This window comes from Ammospiza caudacuta, chromosome Z, assembly GCF_027887145.1.
Source record: "Ammospiza caudacuta isolate bAmmCau1 chromosome Z, bAmmCau1.pri, whole genome shotgun sequence".
In the NCBI taxonomy this organism is placed as follows: domain Eukaryota; kingdom Metazoa; phylum Chordata; class Aves; order Passeriformes; family Passerellidae; genus Ammospiza; species Ammospiza caudacuta.
This window is the reverse complement of record NC_080632.1, coordinates 41,991,740-42,013,230: the sequence shown is the minus strand read 5'-3', so window position 1 is coordinate 42,013,230 and position 21,491 is coordinate 41,991,740. Positions and strand designations below refer to the sequence as shown.

Genomic DNA, 21,491 nt, shown 5'->3' with positions numbered 1-21,491 from the left:
CTTAATCTTGGGCTCTTGGTTTTGTGGCTGTTTGTGTTTGGATCTGGCTCTGACATACGATAGATGCCTTTTTTATTTCCCTGTCTTAGCTCTGGTTGTGTCCAGCAAAGGTGGAGAAATTCTCTGAGACGACAGGAAGAAGCATGTGATTCCTCACAACTGATTCATTTACCAGTAGTTCATCTGGAGCGGTTCACAAAAGAAAATTGGTCATGTTGATGCAAATAGATCTAAGAGGTGGTAAAGGATTACGGTTCAGGAAAAAAACCCCATCCTATTTGAAGTCATGTAAATAATACTACTCCAGTGAGCATTTTGAGGAAACTATAAGATTGGACACTTGAAAAACAATTCAACAACATGCAATGTGTTCAAGAATCAGGGCCAAGAGCCTCATAATTTAGAATGATAAGATGGTATTTTTAATTTTCTTTTCATTTCACTATAGTGTTGTAATTTGTTGGAAACATTTACTTTTTTTTTTGCCTCTCCTTCCCCCTTGCTTTTTAATTCTAATGGGCACTACTCATTAAAAAGCAGTCCAAAGAAATAGGTCAACACTGGCTTTTGGCAGGGAGTTGGCTTCATACTGCTTTTTTCATTGCAGGCACCAGAATTTAGCCAAAATAATACCAATACTGTCTGCATGGAACTCGGTGACTTTTGGATGTGTTGTTTTGTTGTAGATTTTTGCTTTGACTTTCATGAGACTTTCATAAAGGCCTAAATATTCCCCAATATAGGTTTTACAAATTACTTTTTTTTTTCTTTTTCTCTGATGTATAAAATGTCTGAATACAAATCTGTTTAAGAAAATTCCCAGTTATGTGAGATGTATCTTCGCTCAGAGAAAGGTGATGAGGGGACTTGGTCTGGTGCAAGTGACGCATTCACCTCTGGTAGTTACTGTTTTTCATAGTTTGGACATTTGCTATCCTATTATAAAGAATTCTGAATTTTTCAAATTTGCATGCAGGATATGTTTAATGTATTTGTCGATGGCAGTGTAACTAATGGACTTGAGACTGGAGCTAGTTTTTATGAGAATTTCGAGTTGAATTTGAAATAGGCTGAATAGGTGAATAGAGAGAAAGATTTTAATACCCATTTTAATGCATGGGTATAGGTAGATGTCGTTTGTGAAATAAGATATTTTGGGATACTGTATACTGATAGAACTTTTATTATTGATTGTGTTATGGTTCTGTATACATTCTTCTGGATTGTAGTGGTGGTGCTAGTTATCTGCTTTGTTAAATGGATTGAATTTTGTTTATAATGCACATAGTGCATGACTCAGCTGTGAGAGCGTCAGTCTTAGATTTTGCAATATCACAATTGAAACATGTAGAAACTATTTGTTGTGTGGAAATGTGTGTTGTCCTTCATACAAAACATAGGCCTCTTAGAGGATGGTATGGTGTTTGCGGCTGAGAACATTTGATAAGTTGATTCCTTTTGTGGTCATGTTGTGGAGTTATAGAGGACTAATTAGTGACTGTAGAGTTTTGAACTGAGAAGCTTCATAGGCATCTCTGTGTTTTACCTTGCAAGGAAACAGGATCCCAAGGTATCAGGTCATAGAATCACAGAATATCCTGAGCTGGAAGTCACCCAAAAGGATCATTGAGTCCAACTTCTGCCACTCCACAGGACACCACAAGAACAACACCAGATGCCAGAGATCTCTGTCAGGCTTGGTGGCATGACCACTTCCCTGAGGAGCCCATTCCAGTGCCCAAAAAACCTCTGGGTGAAGAGTCTTTTCCTGATATCCAACCTAAAACTCTTGTGACAGAGCTTCAGGTCATTCTTTTAGGTCCAATCATTGGTCACCACATAGAAGAGACACAGTGACATTGTCTGTCCCTCCTCCTTACCTCATCAAGAAGTTGTAGACTGCAGTGAGGTCTTCCCTCAGTCTTGTCTTCTCCTGGCTGAACAAGCTAAATTACCTCAGCTGCTCCTTGGTACTTGTGGTTTGGGTCTTCTACCATCCTCATGGCCTTCCTTTGGACACTCTCCAGTAGCTTTATATCTCTCTTATTGTGGCACTCAGAACTGCCCCAGCACTCAAGGTGAGGCTGCCCCAGAGCAGAGCAGGACAATCCCCTCCCTTGCCTGGCTGGCCATGCCGTCCCTGATGCTCTCAGGCCACACTTGGCTCTCATGGCTGCCAGGGCACTGCTGATTCATATTCAGCCTTCTGTTGACTAGGAGCTCCAAGTCCCTTTCCCTGGCACTGCTTTCCAGCATCTGATTCCCCAGTCTGTACTTCAAGGGTTGCCGCATCTCAGGCACGGGATTTGGCATTTGGCTTTGTTAAACTTCATACCTTTGGTGATGGCCAAGACTTCCTATTTTTCTAAGTTTCTCTGTAGGGTCTCTTTGCCTTTGAAGGAGTCAACAGCTCCTCCCACTTTTGTATCATCTGCAAAAGTAGTATCCCTTCAAGTCCTTCTTCAGTCTTTTGCGAATGTAAGCCAGCAATGTGCAATTCCGGACCAGAAAGCCAACTGCATTCCGTGTGGCTCACAGAGTGAGGGAGGTGGTTCAACCTCTCTACTTTTCCTTCAGGGACCCTATCTGGAGTGCTGTGTCCAGGTGTCAGGTTCCCAGTGTAAGAAAGACATGGACCTGTTGGAGTGGGTCCAGAAGATGGCCTTGAAGAAGTTTAGACAGAGCACCTCTCCTGAGAAGGAAGGAAGAGAGAGTAGGGGTTTTAAGAGGATATTTCAGGGAGACCAAATTGTGGCCTTTGACTGTCTGAAGGGCCTTATAAAAATGAGAGAGAGGGACTTTTTGTATAGGCACACAGTGGTGGGACAAGAAGCAGTGTTTTTAAACTTAAAAAAGATATGTTTAGATTAGCTGTTAGGACTAAATTCTTTATAGTGGGGGTGGTGAAGCACTGGCACAGGTTGACCAGAGAAGTTGAAGATCTCTATCTCTGCAAGTGTTCAAGGCCAGGTTGAACTGGGCTCTGAACAACCTGATCCAGTGGAAGGGGTACCTGCACATGGCAGAGAGGTTAGAACTAGATGATCTTAAAAGTTCCTTCCAACCCAAACCATTCTGTGATACTGTGTTTAAGAGCACGGGGTCTAAGAAAGAGCCCTGTGGAAGCCACTAGTGACAGGTCACCAGCCTGATGCCACCCCATTCACTGTAACCCCTTGTGCCTGACCCATCAGCCACTTGCTCACCCAGTACTTGATGTGTTTATCCATCTGTGTGCTGGACATTTTGTCCAGAAGGATCCTGTGAGAGGCAGTATTGAAGCGTTCACTGAAATCCAAAAGGATTGCATCAACTGGCTTCCCTTGATCAAGTAAGTGGGTTACTCTGTCATAAAGTTAGGTTAATTCTGACAAGCAGGACTTTCCCATCATGAACCTGTGTTGGCTGTGACCGATGGCTGCATTGTCCTTCAGGTGCTTTTCAATACCTCCCAGAATAGTATTCTCCATAATTTTGCCAGTCACTGAAGTGAGACTGCCAGGCCTGGAGTTTCCAGGCTCATCCTTGCTCTTCTGGAAAACTGGGACATCAGCCAGCTTCCAGTCAACTGGGACCTATCTGGATTCCCAAGTCCATTAGAAAATCATAGAGAGAGGTCTCGTGATGACATCAGCCAGCTCTTTTGAGTCTTCTCAGATGAATTCCATTGGGCCCTATAGATTTACAGGGAATTGGGAGTTGATCATTCTCACAGCCACTGTCCTCCAGCTCAGGGCCCTGGGGCCCATTAATCCATCATTGGCATTGAGGACAGAGGCAAAGGAAGCATTAAACATCTCTGCCATGTCCATGTCCTTGTTTGTGAGGTGGCTGTTCTCATCCTCTAAGAGGACAATGTTATTTCTCCACTGTCTTGTGCTATTAATGCGTTTAAAACCCCTCTTTTTATTGTTCCTCTCAGTTGTGGCCAGCTTCATCCTCAATTGAGCTTCAGCATGACAAATTTCCTCCCTGCAGTGGTGAGCAGCATCTCTGTGATTCTCCCACATCACCCGACATTACTTCTGCTGAGCCTACACCTTCTTTTTTTGCCCCTACCTCCCAAAGAAGATTCCTGTTCAGCCAAGCCATCTTCTGCCTCCCCTGCTTGACTTCTGGCACTTGGGAATTGCCTCTTCCTATGCCCTTAGAAGATGGTGCTTAAAATGTGACCAGCACTGACAGACCCCAGCAGCTGCAGAGCATTTTCCCAGGGTACCCTACTGACTGATTCCCTGAGCAGCCTGAAGTCTGCTCTCCTCATGTCCAGAGTGGAGGTTTTGCTCGCACTTTTCCTTCTGTCAACAGATTTTGAGCTTGATTATTTTGTGGGCACTGAGGCCAAGAATGGGCACCAGTCACCATATCTAGATTGTTAACCCTCCCTGTTAACAAGCATGAAATCAAGGACAGCATCTTTCATAGCCGGCTCTCTTAGGACTTGAACCATGAAGTAGCATCCAGATGTTTTAAGAATCTCCTGGACCTGATTGTGCCAGCTGTGTGGTCTTCCTAATTAACATCTGGCAGGCTGAATTACGCCATAAGGAAAAGTTTTAGGGTTTCCCTTGGTTACTTGAGGAATTGATCTCATTGTTGTGCTTGTATTATCTATAGCAGCCTCCCATGATATATCTTCATTATTTGTTTATACCTTAATCTTACCCCAGAGGGTCTCAATCTTGCTGTTGCCAGTTGTAAGCTCCATACATTCTTGTCCCTCTGTTATAAACGATGCTATACCCCTACTTTACCTGTCCTGCCTGTCCTCCTGAAGAGCCTGTAAGCATCCAGCAAGACATGCCAGTCACAGGACTCATCCCACTGAGTTTTTTTGTCAGTGATTTCATATTTCTGGCACTGGGCCAAAGCTTCCCCTTGCTCCTTTCTCATGCTTGTAGTTCATTGTAGCCTACACCTCATGGAGCAGATAGAGTGATCTCACTTCCTCAGGTTCTGGTATGCCATCCCATTGCTTATTACTGAGAAGCCTGGTTTTATCCCTTCCTGCCTCCCAATCTAGTTCAAAGCTCTGTCAATTAGCCCTGCTAGCTCTTGTGGTAGAGCTCTTTTTCCACTCTGCAAAAGGTACATACCTTCAGGTATCAGTATGCTATTGTAAAAAAAAAAAAAGCAGATTCTGCTGATGACATCCAATTTTGGACCCACGTGCTTTGGGGAGCAGCAGACTTCTCTGTGACTTGGGTCTGGTCTGCATAGCAGGTCTGCTCTGCACAGCGAACTTCCCTTAAGAAGCAGTCACCTATATCAACTACCCTTTCCTTTTTATTAACAGGGGCAGTCGTGGTAAGAGTGGCAGGCTGTCTTACTCCAGATGGTTCCCCCATCCCAGAAAGACCTTTGTCTACCTCATCAGTTGACTGTCCGGCCCATTACAGGGCATCATACCTCTTGTAAATGGTACCAGTCCTATTTGTTGTCTTCAAGTTTTCAGGAGGAAGGGTGTTCTGGCTAGTGTGGCCAATGGCCAGCTTCCAGTGTTTGTGTTCAAGAGACCTCTGCCTTCCTGCCTGGTAGGGTTCTGAGTCTGCCTGCATCTTCTCTTCAGTAGAGGTTTGAGACTTGTGAGACATTGAGAATGGCCTGTCAATCTCTCCCTCATTCTCACAAGTACTGCACAGGCTGTTCACTTCACCCATGGCTCCTTAACCTGGCAACAGCTCACTTAAAATAACACATCTTCTGTGACAGGAGTGATGGTCAGCCGCAGCCTTACGGAGAGGCATCAGGCACTCCTGGCAGCCTGAGTCCTGAAGAGCTTCATCTACCAATGGATAGTCTAGCTGGCTGAAGGCTTCTGACGTGGCTGGTGCAGCGAGTTCAGGGGGCATGAACTCTGTGGCATGTCAGAAAACCATACCTGAGGGAGCATTCACTAATATGAGAGTGCCCTTCTTCTCCAACCACTGGGTCTGTTCATTGCCTCTGTTGGCTGCTCCCAAGTGGTCGTATGGGAGCGCAGCCAGTGTGCTCTGGTCACATTCACTAGGACCCCATTTGAGAGAGTTGGAGCAGCTGCCATCCTTGCTGGCTGCAGTCATGCCCGGTCGGCTGCTCTAGGGCAAGCTGCCAGTCCCAGGTGGGTGTCAGTGCTCCCCTGTGATTCCCCTGGCTCCAGCCCTGCTCACTGCAGTCCATGGCTCCACACTGGAGCTGTTTGCCTTGGCAGGGAGTGATTGGGGGCAGTGAGGCCATGTTCCAACCCATCGCTGTCACTGCTGGCTCTGCCCGCTCAGCCACTCCAGGGCAGGCAGGAGCCATGTCTCAGCGCTCTTGGGCAAGTGAAAAAAAAGTTCTGAAAATAGTCTTAATAATCCTTTTAATGTTTTCACTCTACTACCATGAATTTTACAAGTGCAAATTTCAGGCTAGTCACAGCTGTTTAGGGAAAGATTTTTTAACATATAGGTTACAGAGATGTCCTGTCCTCTTTCCTGCTTTTAGCAACTACTGTGCTGTGCTTGGCCCACATGGCACATCTGGTGATAGCAAGTCAGTTCAGCTGTTTTTCTGATAGATGTTTCGCATAGCACACCAGCTGCTGTGTTGGGTACCATACAAATGTCCAGAAACTGAAGAGATTATCAGGATCCTTATCTTTCTAGTGGGTTTTTAGAAGGATGGTCAAGCTAATGAGCAACATTAAGGACTGTGTAAGCCTTTTACTGCTGGTGACAGCTTGCATGTGTATTTGTGTACATGTTTATGTGTGTGTGTATGTGTGTGTGTAACAACTGATTTTATTAAATTTTTTGCCTTACCCCTAATGTCACATAGAAATTGTGGTTTTGTTTTTGTTTTGTTTTGTTTTTGTTATTAGAGCTATTCTGCTAATTGAAAAGGAGACAGAAAATAGATGTCCACGCCTACAGACCCTGGCGCCATGCCTCATCCTGGTCCTTCCCCTGGACCAGGACCTTCACCTGGACCGATTCTGGGACCTAGCCCAGGACCAGGGCCGTCTCCTGGCTCCGTTCACAGCATGATGGGGCCAAGTCCTGGTCCGCCCAGTGTCCCACATCCAATGCCAACAATGGGGCCTACAGATTATCCACAGGAAGGCATGCATCAAATGCATAAGGTAATAGTTTATTACAAGTGAACCTTTTTTCCCTACTTCCTCCATTTAAACTGCACATTTAGACCTGCTTAATTGCTTCTATACATCACCTGCAGAACTTCAGCTATGCTCTTACTTCTTTCTTTCTTACTAAAGATTATTGTTGTATCAGATTAAACACAGCTTCCTTGTTCTTAGTAGACTACTTTGGGGTATAGTTAGTAGTTTGGAAATGTTAATTTGTGAATTGTACTTTTCAGTAAGACAGATGTTACTAGGGAGAAAAAAAAATGAATGATAGTGTTAAAACTTTAGGGCATACTGTTCTAAGCACTTTTTTTTGTTTTTGTCTGTGTGGGTGTAGCATGTGGTTTTTTCTGGGGTGGTGTTTAATTTTGAATGAAATTATTGTTCTTTTCCTTAAAAAAAACAAAACAAAAACAAAAACCCCAAAACAATCTTAATCCACCTTAAAGGATTTCTTTTACAAATTTGTTTACTCTTCCATGTTGAAAATGTGGTTAAAAAACATGGCTTTCAAGTTATTTTATGAGGACTCCATCTTACAAAGGAATATAAAACGACGTATCATGATGGCCTATCATGTAGAACATGTCAATAATTGTACTTCTGTGGTTATTGTTATATACTTAAAATTAGACTGTGTGTGCTTAGACTGTGTGCTTAGACTATCATTAATGTTTTTTGCTTTGAGGAAATACTTGCCTGTGTGGAAATTCCTTTGTGAGTACAGTTTCTTTACGTATTGTCATTTTTGTTTGGTTGTGTACCAGAGATTTAGAACCCGGAATAATTTTGATTGCAGTGATATTCTACTCAGAAATACGTAGTAATAGCTTACCGAGCCAAGATATTGAAAACATTTTGGCAGCTATTGTTGATTACACTGGGAATTGTTATATGCACATAGAGAAAAAATTCCAATAAAATCTGTTTTAAAGTGATAGAAGCATGTTTTAATCTTCCTCTTGAAACTACGTCTTCATTTTGACACTCTCACATATGGATCAGTTTCATTCATTAAAAGAATATCCAATCAGTAGGGACGTGACATCACCATATTTTACATGAAGAACTAAAAATATTGTAATAACACAAAGACTAGATGACATGAGGAGGCTGTGATCCAGCTTTCCATTTGCACTGACCTGCTGTAATCTCTGAGAGGTCAGTATGTGCAGTAGCTATAACATTTGCATTTGAATCTTGAGGTGTCTGATTTAGCTGCTAGCCAGATTAGACATTTGTAGTTGGCATTTTTTTGTTTGTGGGGTCAGTTACAGCCCAGCTTTTCAGAACTCTGTCACCAGACTTCATAGGCAGGGTTCTCACTTCATTCCTTTCAATTTTTCTAGTACCTGTAGACGAAGGTGGCCCCAGGAATTTTGCATAGAACAGCTGAATACTTCACACATTGTTTTTAATTGATATATCCTGTTATACTGATATATCAGGCAGTCAGTCCTATGGTATAGTTAGAAACAAACCAACAAATGTCATCCCACAACATTTTTTCAGGGACTTCAGAGAACATCTCACAAGGTTCTGTGAGTCAGAGCAGAAAGTCTCCCATTGAGGTGGCATTGAAATATTTTGAAAAATGTACCACAAAGAGTCTGGATAGCCTATTCAATGATGATCATTCAGTATAGTTACAGTAAATTACCTTTTCTATACCTTGGTTCTGAAAATGGAATAAAGATTGTAATTTCACAAGTCTTTATTTTTTACCAGCAACAGGCTTACTGTTGTCTTTTACATTTGTACTTCTGAGGTTCCAGCATGTCTTCACATGTGTGTGATTAACCTAGAAAATCGGTCTGTTGATTTGATACAGGTGAAAAAAATAAAAAGTGAAATAAAATCTTACTTAATTTTCAGTCTATATGAGGTTTTAGGTCTGTTTTTCTGTGCAACTCCAGAAATAGTGTATTGGGATAACTGTTGGAAGGATATAAGAAATGCTGTAGAAGGGTGCCTTTAAATTATTTTGCAGGTCTTTCTGGAGTGCTGTTCATGAAATTAAAAAACTGGTCAGCCACCTGTAGCTGGACCAAATAAACATTTTATTTTTGCTAAATAAAATATGCTGACTTGCAAGCCATGATATATCATAACACTTTTTTTAAGTGAAATGCAGTAGAAATGGGGGATTGCACCAGAAGTGTCCCAGTTTTGCAGTTGCTCTGTGGGATACTTATGTATGCACTGGCATTTAACTCTTCCTTTTAAAATTCACATGCTTAAGTGAAACAACTGTGTTAGATGTTTGACTAGCTTACAAATGATAATATCATGCAAAAAGCTTTAAAAAATCCAAAAGATCAAGCAATACCTAAAAGTGATTGAAACAAATTTTATTAATAAATCATAATTCCTAAAGCATGTTTACTTAAGAAAAGTTGTTATGAAAATTAAAGGTTGTATATTCACTTGGAAACCAGAAGACCTTTCCACGGGAAAATTTACTATTAGTTTACATAATGCAGTTTTGACAGAAGCAGTAAATTAACTGCATTTCTTGCTGGTTTCTTAAGGACTGTCGACCAAATTTCCAGCAAAATATAGGTCCAGATTTTATTGAATTGTATCATGGATGCATCACAACTGTGTTTAAGAAAGAATACTCAAGAAGTCTCTCAGGGATACTGCTAAATGGACAAACTGTAACAGCCTCAGAGAATCCTGTGGAAGTAATACTTGGAAGCTGAAGGATGTTAAAAGAAAGCATTGCTACCTTCCTTGCCCTAGTCTTACTTTTCTTCTGCATCCGCATAGAAGCTCCTCTGGGGAAGAGTGAGGTTACCTGGTTTTAGTCTGAATTGATCAAGCTTTTGACACAGTCCCCCACAACATTCCTCTCTAGATTGGAAAGAGATGGTTTTGATGAGTGGACTGTTGAATAAGAAAGTGGTTGGACAGTCACACCTGGAGGGTAGTGGTCAATGGCTCAGAGTCCTGATGGACACCAGTGCCAAGTGGTGTCCCTCGGGGGTCTGTATGGGGACCAGTGTTACTTAATGTCTTCATTAATGACATAGGCAAGGGGACTGAGCAGGTTTGCAGATGATACCAACCTGAGTGGTGCAGACAATGTCTGAAGGATGGGATGCCATGTAGAGAGATCTGGAAAAGCTTGAGAAGTGGGTCCATGGGAATCTTAAGTGTTTTAACAAGGTGCTGCACTGGGGTTGGGGCAGCTCCTTGTACCAGCCCAGGATGAGGATGAAAAGATTGAGAATAGCCCTGCTGAGAAGGGCTTGAAGGTGCTGGTAGATGAGAGGGTGGACATGACCAAGCCATGGTCATGTCCAGCCCAAAAAGCCTCATGTGTCCTGGGCTGCATCCAGAACAGTGTGGGCAGCAGGGCTGCATCAGCTCTGGGCTCCCATAACTTAGAGAGGACTGAAGAATTTACAGAAATGACATTGTGTTTAGATACCTTCTGTAATTTTTAACCTGTGGCATAGATTTAGAGTTATCCTCTAGCTCTGTAACTATACAGTGATTTAGAAAAGTTACCAAAAATAACTGTTCCTCAGTTCTTATAGGCCACTGCTGTCCTCTGCTGAATTGTGTTCCCTATTGTATATGGTTTTTTCATAGCCAGTAGAGGTTCTTCTGTATGAAATACATTCTTGTATGTGCCAGTCTCTGCATACATTTGCAATTATGCAATCATTAAAACTAATTTTGACTTCACAGAAGTTCATGCCACCTTCATCTTTTGTATTTTTGCTAGTAAAAAGCTGATTTATGCGTTCTAATAAATTTAGTTTTCAGTTTTTTCACCACATAAGTAAATACACAGATGCAAACTCCTTTCTTGCTATATGTGTAGTCTCTCCTCCATTAGACTTGAAGCATTTCAATTTGCTACACTTGTTTTTGTGGCTGTGTTTTTTTAATAATACCTTCTTTACAAAAATCCGTTCTTTTGATCAATGATCTCCAAAGAAGCATGCCTTGAATAAAAGTTTTCTTCCATAGTCATGTTACTACCTCTCTGTTCTTGATTGATTTTTTTAAAAAAAATTCCTCTGTCAAAGGCCACATACTTGCTTTTCTCTGTGGCTCTTTTTTAACCGGCAACTCCATCCCCATGCTCTTTATGCTAGTACTTCTGATGAATGCATGCTCTGTGCCTTCTTACTCCCACCCAAACTGTTTGCGTTCCCAGAGGTTTCATGGTTGCCACCTTTTAGTGCCGTGAAACCCATCCCTGCAGTTACATATGCCACAAATGTACAGCTAGAGACTTCTGTTCTGGAGATCAGATCAAGTTACCAGCAAGTATCCTCCTCTTGGTAGCCATAAAGATACCATGGCAGCCAGCACATGCCATGACAAAATACGAATGCATCCAGCTTTATAGGTGTTTTGGTTTCTGTAATAGTCATCTCATGCAGACAGAATGTGAAGCAAGAGTTTTCTTCTGCACTGGCTGTCTTTGTAAGAAGGGATAAAGAGAGAGGGAGGGATCTTCATGCCTCAGAAAAGGGCACTTGGATTTACTTGGTTCACAAAGTGGAACTATTTTTAATGTGTCAGTCATCTGTGCGTACATTTCTACACCATAGCCCAAGTTCTTGTATTTAAAAATAGCTTATTGAGTAGTATGTATTTTTCTGATACAGTTTCTTTTCACAAACATTTTTACACTCTCATGATAATTAAATGATTTAGTGAAACATGAAAAATCTATTTTATTTTTCCTTTTCTATAACTTTCCTCCTTTTAACTCAAACTTCTGATAAGAAAAAATGATAGTGAAATCCTTAAGAAATGCTGAATAACAACAAAAAATTCTGTGTGTTTAAAGGTGTTTTCAGTCAAATCTGATGATTGCAATTGAAAGTAAAAATTTTATGTGAAGGGTTTATGAAAATTGAAATTTAGAATTATTTTTTCTTTTGTAGAAAGGGTGACCTTTGTTTAGTTTTGTTGAAATTTAGTCATGTGCAACAAATTACTCAAAAATAAGAAATGTGACACTTCTTTTCTATGAGCTGATGTAGCTTCCTGCACATTTGTTTAATTAGCTTCCTGCATTTTCCACTGGAATAAGTTATCTTTAGTCTCTTTTTAAAAAGAAGTCTCAATAAAGAGATGTACATTTAGATAAAACAGACCACGAGGTCTCCATTCGCAGTAGTGTTTGCAAGAGCAGCATTTAGTGTGCATGCATGCGTGTGTTAGAGTGCGGCAGAGCTGTGTATTTCTGTAGAGAAGAGCTAAGTGATTCCAGTCCCTTCCTTCCTAACACAAAGCCTTACAGAGCTCTAAGTTAGAAGTTAATTAGCTTAATCCTTTCCATAGTTAGGAATATGATAGAAGTTTTGCTTTCATGGAAAACTTCATTGTTTCTTGGGGACATCTTTCTTCCAATGTTACTTTCCCCTTGTTTTCACTTTCAGAACTCTTCAGCTTTTATTATGGAGCCTTTTTCAGTGCCCAGAATGTCTTCAGCATGTTTTTCAGACTCCAGGCTATATTTTCTACACTCTCTGAGGAGAACACTTGGAACTGTTCTGTGTCTGAAGTACCATGGGAACTCTAGTTTTAGAGGAGTGTATGAGGGGACAGGCGCTGTAGGGAGCACAAGTATTGTTTTCCCTTCCTTGACTGCCTATCCTTGTTTTTGTTACTTCCTGCAGTGTCACCCTTGTTTTTGAAGAGAAACAATGTTGAGACATTCCAGTAAAGCAGTGACTGAAAGGGCAAAGTTTGGGCTAAAAATAACTCAAGTTAAGCCACAGGCTCTACTTTCATAAGTTAGTGTATGTTACACTGCTTTGTAATATGAGGCCAATACAGGTTATCTGTTTGTATTTGGACAGTTTGCCTCCCTGCCATTGCCAAGAAGTTCATACAGGGAAAAAAGGCAAAAAGGAAACAAGGGACAAGCAGTCTAATAGTGTTCTGTGGTTCCCTAAATATGTGATTTCAGGGCAGAGGTTCCTGGGTTTTATTTGTTTTGAATGACTGCTGAAAGAAGTTCTTCCTCTTCATGTATTAGTTTAGATTTTGAGTTAGTCATTCATATTTTTAGAGTGGATTTATATACTATCTCTCTCTAAATACTTATCTTGTTTTCACAGTCTATGGATGGCTTGCATGAAAAAGGAATGGTTGAAGATGTTCACTGTGGCTCCATGAAGAGTATGCGACCTCCTCATCCTGGAATGGGTCCACCTCAGAGTCCAATGGACCAGCATAGCCAAGGTTTATCCATAATATGCATGCTCTATGATTTTGGTGCCTCTTGTTCCACAAAGAGCCTGTCATTCCATATTACAGATTGCCAGTTATTTCCCTTCAGCTTTGTTTGGAAAAGCTGAACAGAGCAAGGCAAATAGCTGAATTGCTTTGCTTGCTGGAGTATCCATTAGGCATGTATTGGAGAAAAGCTAAGGTTCAAGTCTGTAGCTGGGGCAAGTCCATCACAGATTTCAGTTTGCATCTCTAAAGAAAAAAACCCATCAACTTACTTACTATCTTATGTGGCTGCTGTGAATGTAAGTACATTTTAATATGATTTACTATCATCAAGTGCTGATCAATGTACTTTCCAATGGTTTTTATGCCAGAAGATAGAAACTCTTTTTAACATATCGCTATGTGCCTTCTTTGTGTCTGTAGGTTGGAACATAAAAGGACATGCATTCTATGAGCAGCTTCGTATTCTGGAGATTTAACTAGAAACACCTGCTAGTATTAATAAGTTCAACAGCAGACAAAACTTTCTGTGTTGCATGCTTAATTATCTTACAACAACTTTTGAAGAATCCCTGATGATATTAGACTCTTGGTGTGACACACTCTGTACAGATCTGTTAGGAGGTGGTCCTGAACTTCTTTGTGCTTTTCAGTGGTATGTGACTGAAACTCTAGTGTGTAACTTGCCAGCTGAATCCCAGTCTGGGACCCAGATAATTAGAAAGTAATGTTTTTCCACTAAACCTTTCAGTATCAATTTAGTAAAATAGAACTGACTTTGCAGAGACAAGTTCTTCATTAGGTAAAACTTCCTCTTTTGTTCATTTCACCAAAATGTAAGCGTGATCATCTGGGAGACAAATTTTGCGTGTCTTTGCACTTAGAGGACACTTCTGCTTAGGATGAAATGAAAGAGCATTTGGTCTAAAGATGAAGATGGGACAGTTCATACATTATGTACTGAAAATGCAGGAGCATAGGTTGCAAATGCTTCAAATACAAGTAGCTTCTGAGTTGTTTTCTCCTTTTCTGTGCTGCCTCAGGTCAAATTTCCAGGTTATTTTGCACTGTAAAAAGATGATTGATTGTATTGATGGTAACTTTGTCAGGATAGATACTACAGATTCCTACTCTCTTTTTTTGTATGCCAGCAACTGTTACAATGTAAACAGAGATTACTAGAGTTATGATGTGGAGCAGGCTTTTAAAAGAAGTGGTCAAAAAAGTCTCCCAATGTTCTAATATTCCAGATACTTTTTTTTGACATTATAGAGGACTGTTTTAGCTTTCATTGACTTTGTGTCTCCATTTTTTTTGTTCTTACACAACTGTCTTTTCCACAAAAAAGTGGTGATGGCACTTGATGCTGTTCTGATACTTGCTGGGCAAAGTCCCATCTACTAGACTTGTAAGTTTTTGCCATTAGTGTTGAGGTCCAGGGTAGAAAACCAGGTTCCTTGATAGCCTGTCAGCCTATTAGATATTTTTTTATCTGATTTCCCACAACATTAGAGAAAGTAGCACACTTGTATTTTTACAAATTTTCTGGAAATATGCAGTATGGTTAATGACAGTTTACCCATGCTAAAGGGTTTACTGCCAGAGGTAAACTGTTTAATGACGGTTTACTCATGGCAAAAGGACAGAATGACTTCTCTGAGAATCCATGGGAGGATGCCTGGTAACTCTTGAAGTCCTGACAGAATCTTCGGTTGGGTGTGGTAGAAACCAAGGCTTACTATAACGTTCACTTCTTCATGGATGTCTGATAGTTGAGCTTACAGTACACGGTTGTGTACAATTCTTAACAATGTAAGTGTCAAGTAGAAATGATACCTCATTAGTTCTAGGTCTGGTTTTTTCATGGGTATTGTTTGTAGTCCTCAAGTTGAAGTAGATAAATATGCACTAATTGATGGTTTTGGGGGACATTTGAGAGAAAGTAGCTGAATAAGTCCAAAACCCCAGGACAGGGATTGCTTTAAATTTCCCCATTAATTTGAGAGCTTAGGAAGAATGGCCGTGTGTCATTAAATATTGTTGTAGGTAAAATAAATATTGTCCCTCTTTATGGCTTTGGGATGTTGGCTGTAATTCAGACCATCAAGAACAGTTTTCTGGAAAAATCACAGAATCATAGAAACATAGTATGGTTTGGGTTGGATGAGGACTTTTAAAAGTCATTCTGTCTCTGTTCCCTTTTGCAGTGAACAGGGTCATGTTGAACAAGATCAGAGCCCCATTGTTCAGAGTTGTTCAGTGCCCCATTGAAAGTCACTATGAATGTTTCCAGGGATGGGGTAGGGCATCTACCAAATGTTCTGAGCAATCTGGCCAGAGTTTCACTACCCTCATTAAAAAAAAAAAGTCTTCCTTACATCTAAGTCTGAATTTATTGACTAAAATGATTCCGTCTTGTCCTGTGGTACTGTCCTTGTAAAAAGTCTCTTTGCAGCTTTCTTTTAAGCCTCATTCAAGTATTGAAAGGCCACAACAATGTCTCCCTGGAACCTGCCTTTCTCATGAGGAACAACCTCTGTTCTCTCTGCCTGTCCTCACAGGAGAGCTGGTCCATCTCTCTGATCATTGTGGCTTCCTCTGAATCCTGTCCAACAATTCCATGTGCTTCCCATGCTGGGGACTCCAGAGCTGATGCAGCCCTGCAGGTGGGGTCTCAGCAGAGCAGAGCAGAGGGGCAGAATCCCCTCCCTGCCCTGCTGCCCACCCTGCTCTGGATGCAGCCCAGAACGCCATTGGCTTTCTGGGCTGTGACCACACAACGACAGCTCATGTCAAGCTACTTGTCCTCCTGTATCCCTAAGCCTACTCAGCAGGGCTGCTCTCAACCCCTTCATTCCCCAGTATGTATTGATACTAGGGTTTGTCTTGACCTTTGTGCAGAACCTTGCACTTGGACTTGTTAAACCTCATGAAGTTCAGGTTGTCACACTTCTTGAGCTTGTCCAAGTCCATCTGAATTGCATAAAGTCAGCCTTTAGCCCGACAAATTTACTATTATATATTACGTAAATATGATACTACTGTATTATTTTTATATACTAGTCAAACTAGCCTGTCATTTTTCTGGAAGCCATAAGCTAAATTCCTTCATTAAAATGTCAACTGGTCTGATACAGTATTTGTACAGTTGTCAGGAAAAATGATCTTAGCCCACGTATGGGGCTTCTCTGTGCATTGTTAAAGCCAGTAGCGTGATGATTGACACAACCTTGTCTGCCTGGTAGAGTCGTAAAAATTCCTTGGCTTGTTACTGTATGATACTGTGATTTAAGACAAAGATATCACTAAGTAAAATCAATATAATCTGCATTAAATACATTATGATAATTAAATGACAGATTATAAACTTAACTGTAACTAGAAGATGATCATCCAATTGTAGATTTTTCTAGTCTTTTGGAAGTCTGTTTTGGTTGAGTGCTGTTCAAGGTATTAATGATCTGGAAAAAAGTTTGAAGTCAGTACAAATAAAAATTTTATATAACACAGAGGTTTAGCAGTGAATAATAAACAAGTTGGTTACAAAGGCTGATCGGAATCTGAGAAGAATGTACTTATTTTTCTAGCACAGGTTTTAGTACAGCCAAGAGCCATGCATGTCGAGGAGCGAAGTAGTTTGCTGTGTAGTAGTATAAACTGTGTTATAAAAAGCAGTCTATACTGCTGAGAGGAGTGTGTTTGTTTTATCCTAGAGAATGTTAAGCTCCATTTTTTAATTTGTCTGATGAGAGAGTTAAAAGAATACTTGATCAGTCTGCACATTCCCAGACAGTAAAAGGGTTTGTAAGTGATGAAGCCATTAAAGGAAAAAAAAAAGAAAAACCAGTGTATTTTGCTATCTGCAAAATTGCCTACAAACTGTTTGAATTCAAAATGTGTTCAAATAGCTGTATTTTACTTAATGAAGATATTTAACCTTTGGAACAAGGATTGCCCAAGTATTTGTGGAAGGTTTTGTATCATACAAAAGCTAAATCAGCACTGGATGTCTTTGTCATCTTTGTCCCATAGACCAAAGGGAGAAGTTTGTTTAGAGGTCAAGAGCGCTGGTCTGTTTTGGAAAAGCTAGGTAGGCTATTGTAGCTGTAGTGGTCCCTCATTGACAGAAAGCTGCCTGTTCATGGGCTCCAAGATTCTGAGAAGGACTGGTAAGCTAGACTGGGAAACAATGTCCTTAAATTTTTTGACAATGACAAGATGGATAGTCTTCATAAAATGCTTCAGTACTTAGAAATCTGGGTGGAGTACTTGTGATGAATCCATAGGCTGTTGTCCTTCTGTATGCAGTTTACAATGGGAAGTGGTCACAAAATGAGTTTTCATTTAAATGCCAGATGTTCCAATAGCAGTCTTTTTAGTCTTTTTAGTAATTTCGTAAAAGAGGGAAAAATACTTGTATATAAGTGCAAAAGCAAGATTTTTTAATAAAATATATGCTTACAAAAGTGCGTGATAAATTAGAAGTAAATTGACAACTGCACATGCAGTTGTAGATATGGTTATGTAAATCAAGCATACATTTGTGAATGAAGAAGAGAAAGTTGATACAGAATTTTGGAAGTAATGATTCTTATGTTAGGAAATAATTAACTATCCTTTTCTGAGGGGAAATGAATTATGAGCAAATCAGAAACATTTGAAAGCTAAATCTGCAAGAACTGTGTCATTTTACCTAAGTGCCTGTTCACTGGTTGTATGGTAATTACTGTTCTGAGATTTTTGCATTTTTTTTAACCAACAGTAGTTACTAAGTTAAGGTATGCAACTTTATTATTTAGTTTCTCTGTTTATTTTTTTATTGGTGCTCAGTGAGATGCGAGTCATGCAGAAAGAATGTTTTACTAGCTCAGACAGATCATCACATTTTTATTGTGTACTGCAATAGGATGATTTTCAGAAGTCTGAATATATGGGAGAAAATACTATGAGTTGGTATATTTCTCCTCAGCAATTGCTCTTTCCAGTCTTACTACCAAATTGGAGAAAGGGTAACATTCCTGGCTAGTTTTGGTGACAGATTCTCTTTTCTTGAACTTATGTACAGTGATGCTCCTGTTTAGTGCTAATGCCTTTGTTTTGATGCTAACAGGTTAAATGAGTGGAAAATGCATTGCTCCAATTTCATATTTAGCTGTTTAAATAGTAAGCTTACTACATGTTTCCGATTTTGAATTTGGTTAGAAACTGTCTTCCGGCACTGTGAGTGAACTGTGGTGAATTCTGCAGTATTTATATGAGGAGTATGACATTTACTGTAAAAAAATATTATCCAGCAGATTAAAATCATGGTTAGAATTGACTTTTGAAGGGGATTGGATAGAAATTTGAAAGACAAGCCAATTATTTATATAAAATAAAATACTTCTATTATAAAAACTTCATGAAAATATGTAAATGAACTGGAATAAACAATTTCTGTGGTTTTCTGTGATTTGTAAAAATTAAATGAAGTTACTGTGATACAGCAGTGAAATACAGGCAAATTTGAATTGTTCTGCTGTCTTTTCTTGCTGTTTGTAAGTGGAAACATAAGGGCTGAAGGAATTTAGCATTCTGGGACTTGATCTATATTACTTTTTATTAGTCATGCAGTATTTGTTGGAGTTAAAAAGACATGCCATTTTCTAACTTCTAGAATTCACAAATATACTGCTGCTTCAGAGGTAATGTTCATTGTCCCTACTGTTCTTAAACTAGTTGCATTTCCTTTTCTGAATTCATTCAGAATTTTAAAGATGAGGAAAGACCTGCCACCTTATTCTTCTGCCTGCCAGTGTAAGACCTTTCAACAGTTTTATTTCTGCAGTCCTAGTTGTAAATTACTTGCACACATGACCTCTCTTTCTTCTTTGTTCAATTTCACAGTAACTGGTGTTAACCCTGGCCACACTACTGAGAGGGAAATTTTATGTTTGCTTGCCTTAGGAAAGTTTGTAGCCTCAATCTGACATGGGCATACTTTTCACTGTGTTTCAAAACACTGTGCTTTTGTCCTGTGTGTGTGTATTTGATTCTTTTTCTTTGTTTTTTAAGCTAACTTCAATTGATGATTGAAGTGATAGTTCAGTGAGTTACACAGCTATATTTCTTCAATCCTGTCTATACCTTCCAAATCCAAAAATCTTCTTACAGTCATATTCTTGAGTACAAATATACCTTTTCTGTTGGTTTTAGTATGAAGATGTGACCTATATGTTCCTCAGACACTTTCATTGTTTAAGACTTAGTAAATTGTAGCGGCAGTTCAAAACCTCTGTTGAACATTCCAGTGTTTGGACTGCTAAAACTTTGAGTTTTTTCTGTATCTTTACTAGGTTTTTGAATTAATTTGTAGGTGTTCTTTCCATTTCATTATAGCATTAAAAGTGTTGAAAAAAGGGTCTAAATTTTTAGCACTCTGATTTTTCAGCTTTAAAACAGAAAAGAAAGATGTTATTGTTTCTGTTATCTGAAGTGAAACAAAAAACAATTAAAGCAGAAACATTGTGTACACACTGCCCTCCAACAGTACTTGGAGAAGCATTAGAACTAGGATTTCTTCCAATGTTCATACTGTAAATAATATACATTGTTTATGATGTGCTGTGTTGTATTTTTGCTGAACAAGTTGATGCCAAAGTGCGATTAAATATGTTTCTGATTATGCGTTCAGTTAGGAAAACTTGAGAAGGGCTTCTAATGAAGCCTCTTCTATAACCCATTGAAGGGTTATGGGAAAGACAGGACTCTCCTCAAAGATGCACAGTAAAAGCAGAGAAGTAATGTTTACAAATTGTGTAAGTGAAATTCTGATGGGACTTAAGCAAAAGGAAATCCAGCATTACAGTTAATAGGAGTTACCGTCATTTGAGGTTTTCAGAGCTCAGTTAGACAAAATCTGGGGAAACCTGATAAAGCTTAGAAATTACCGCAGTTTAAAATTACAGACAGGGTTGTTTGGCCTCCCTTTCCTGGTATTCTCTGTGTTGTTCAGAAGTGTAGGTTACTGTTGTCCTTTTATGGTGGGACAGTTTTAGGGGATGTTCTCATGTGCATGCTTTATCTGTGTTAGAGTCTATGTGTAATAGGATAGGAAAAAAGCAAGTAGTATAAACACTTTATTGGGACAGGCTTGTGACTGTATCTTTTTTCACTATCATAATATGAAAATTTTCAGACATTAAAGAAAAATTTTCATATAGCATCACAAAATTTACATTGTGTAAATGCCACATTTTAGCATCTTTACAAGAAGTTTAGAAGGATTTTGTTCTTTCCTGACTTCATGGAATGTTTTTATTCTTCTTCTTGCCAAGCACAGTTTTCCATTATTAAAAATGCTAATGCAGAGAACTTGGAGTAAGAGAGAAGGTACAAGTAATAAATTCATAATTGGAAAGATCAAAAAATGTCTGCTTTTGAAAACTCCTCTTTGCAAAACTTAGTCACAGACTTTGCAGGTTGAACTGTCAGGACTGAAAACAAATATTCAACATCTTAAACCACTGTTTTAAACTTTGTAGTCCAGATGCATTTCAAGGTTTTGAGTCTGAAACATATCAGTCATTAAGGAATTTAAAACTTGGGCAGTATAACTTGAGGAGGGACAGAAACTGTTTTTTCAAAAGCAGTTCTGAAAACAATGTCATTCCAGTTAGGTGCCATTTAAAGTAAAACCTGAGATTTAGAAATGTAATAATGGATAAACATTGCAATAAACCTCACTTTGTAGTATAAACCAGTAATGCAGTTGCATAGTTTTTTGTTTTGTTGTGGTGTGATGGCTGTTTTTTTTTAAGCAGTGTGCTCAGCAAGAGGGATTTGTAGCTTACCCTCTTCTCTTAAAATAATAACGAGATAAAAGTAAGTTATGGATAAGTGGAATAAACTTGAGTTATTTATCATGCTTTTTATCACCAACAAGGGATGTATAGACAATTTTTATATTGAACTAGTATATAGCTCCAGTAGTTCTAACTTTTTAATGTCTCTTCCTTTTCTTTGAACTTCTGCCCTCATTTTTCTCTTGAACTATATAACTTCTCTTATTCTTTCCAAAATCATCATCTTTTCCCATGGTCATCATCCTTAGTTTGAATGTTTCTATCTTATCTGATCTTTTCCTATCACAAATCCCCTTTTCCCCACTGTTCTTCTATCTCATTTTGTT

General features: G+C 39.4%; 1 protein-coding gene across 3 annotated transcripts in view; it reads left to right on the top strand.

Annotated features, from left to right (window-relative positions):
- SMARCA2 (SWI/SNF related, matrix associated, actin dependent regulator of chromatin, subfamily a, member 2) overlaps positions 1-21,491 on the top strand; it is a 115,614-nt gene that overhangs the window by 5,950 nt on the left and 88,173 nt on the right. For all 3 annotated transcript variants that reach the window (XM_058824535.1, XM_058824537.1, XM_058824536.1), the window contains exons 2-3: positions 6,842-7,102; positions 13,204-13,327. In XM_058824535.1, coding sequence (XP_058680518.1) covers positions 6,878-7,102; positions 13,204-13,327 — 349 coding nt within the window. In that variant the 5' untranslated portion in view covers positions 6,842-6,877. The remainder of the gene's footprint in view (positions 1-6,841; positions 7,103-13,203; positions 13,328-21,491) is intronic.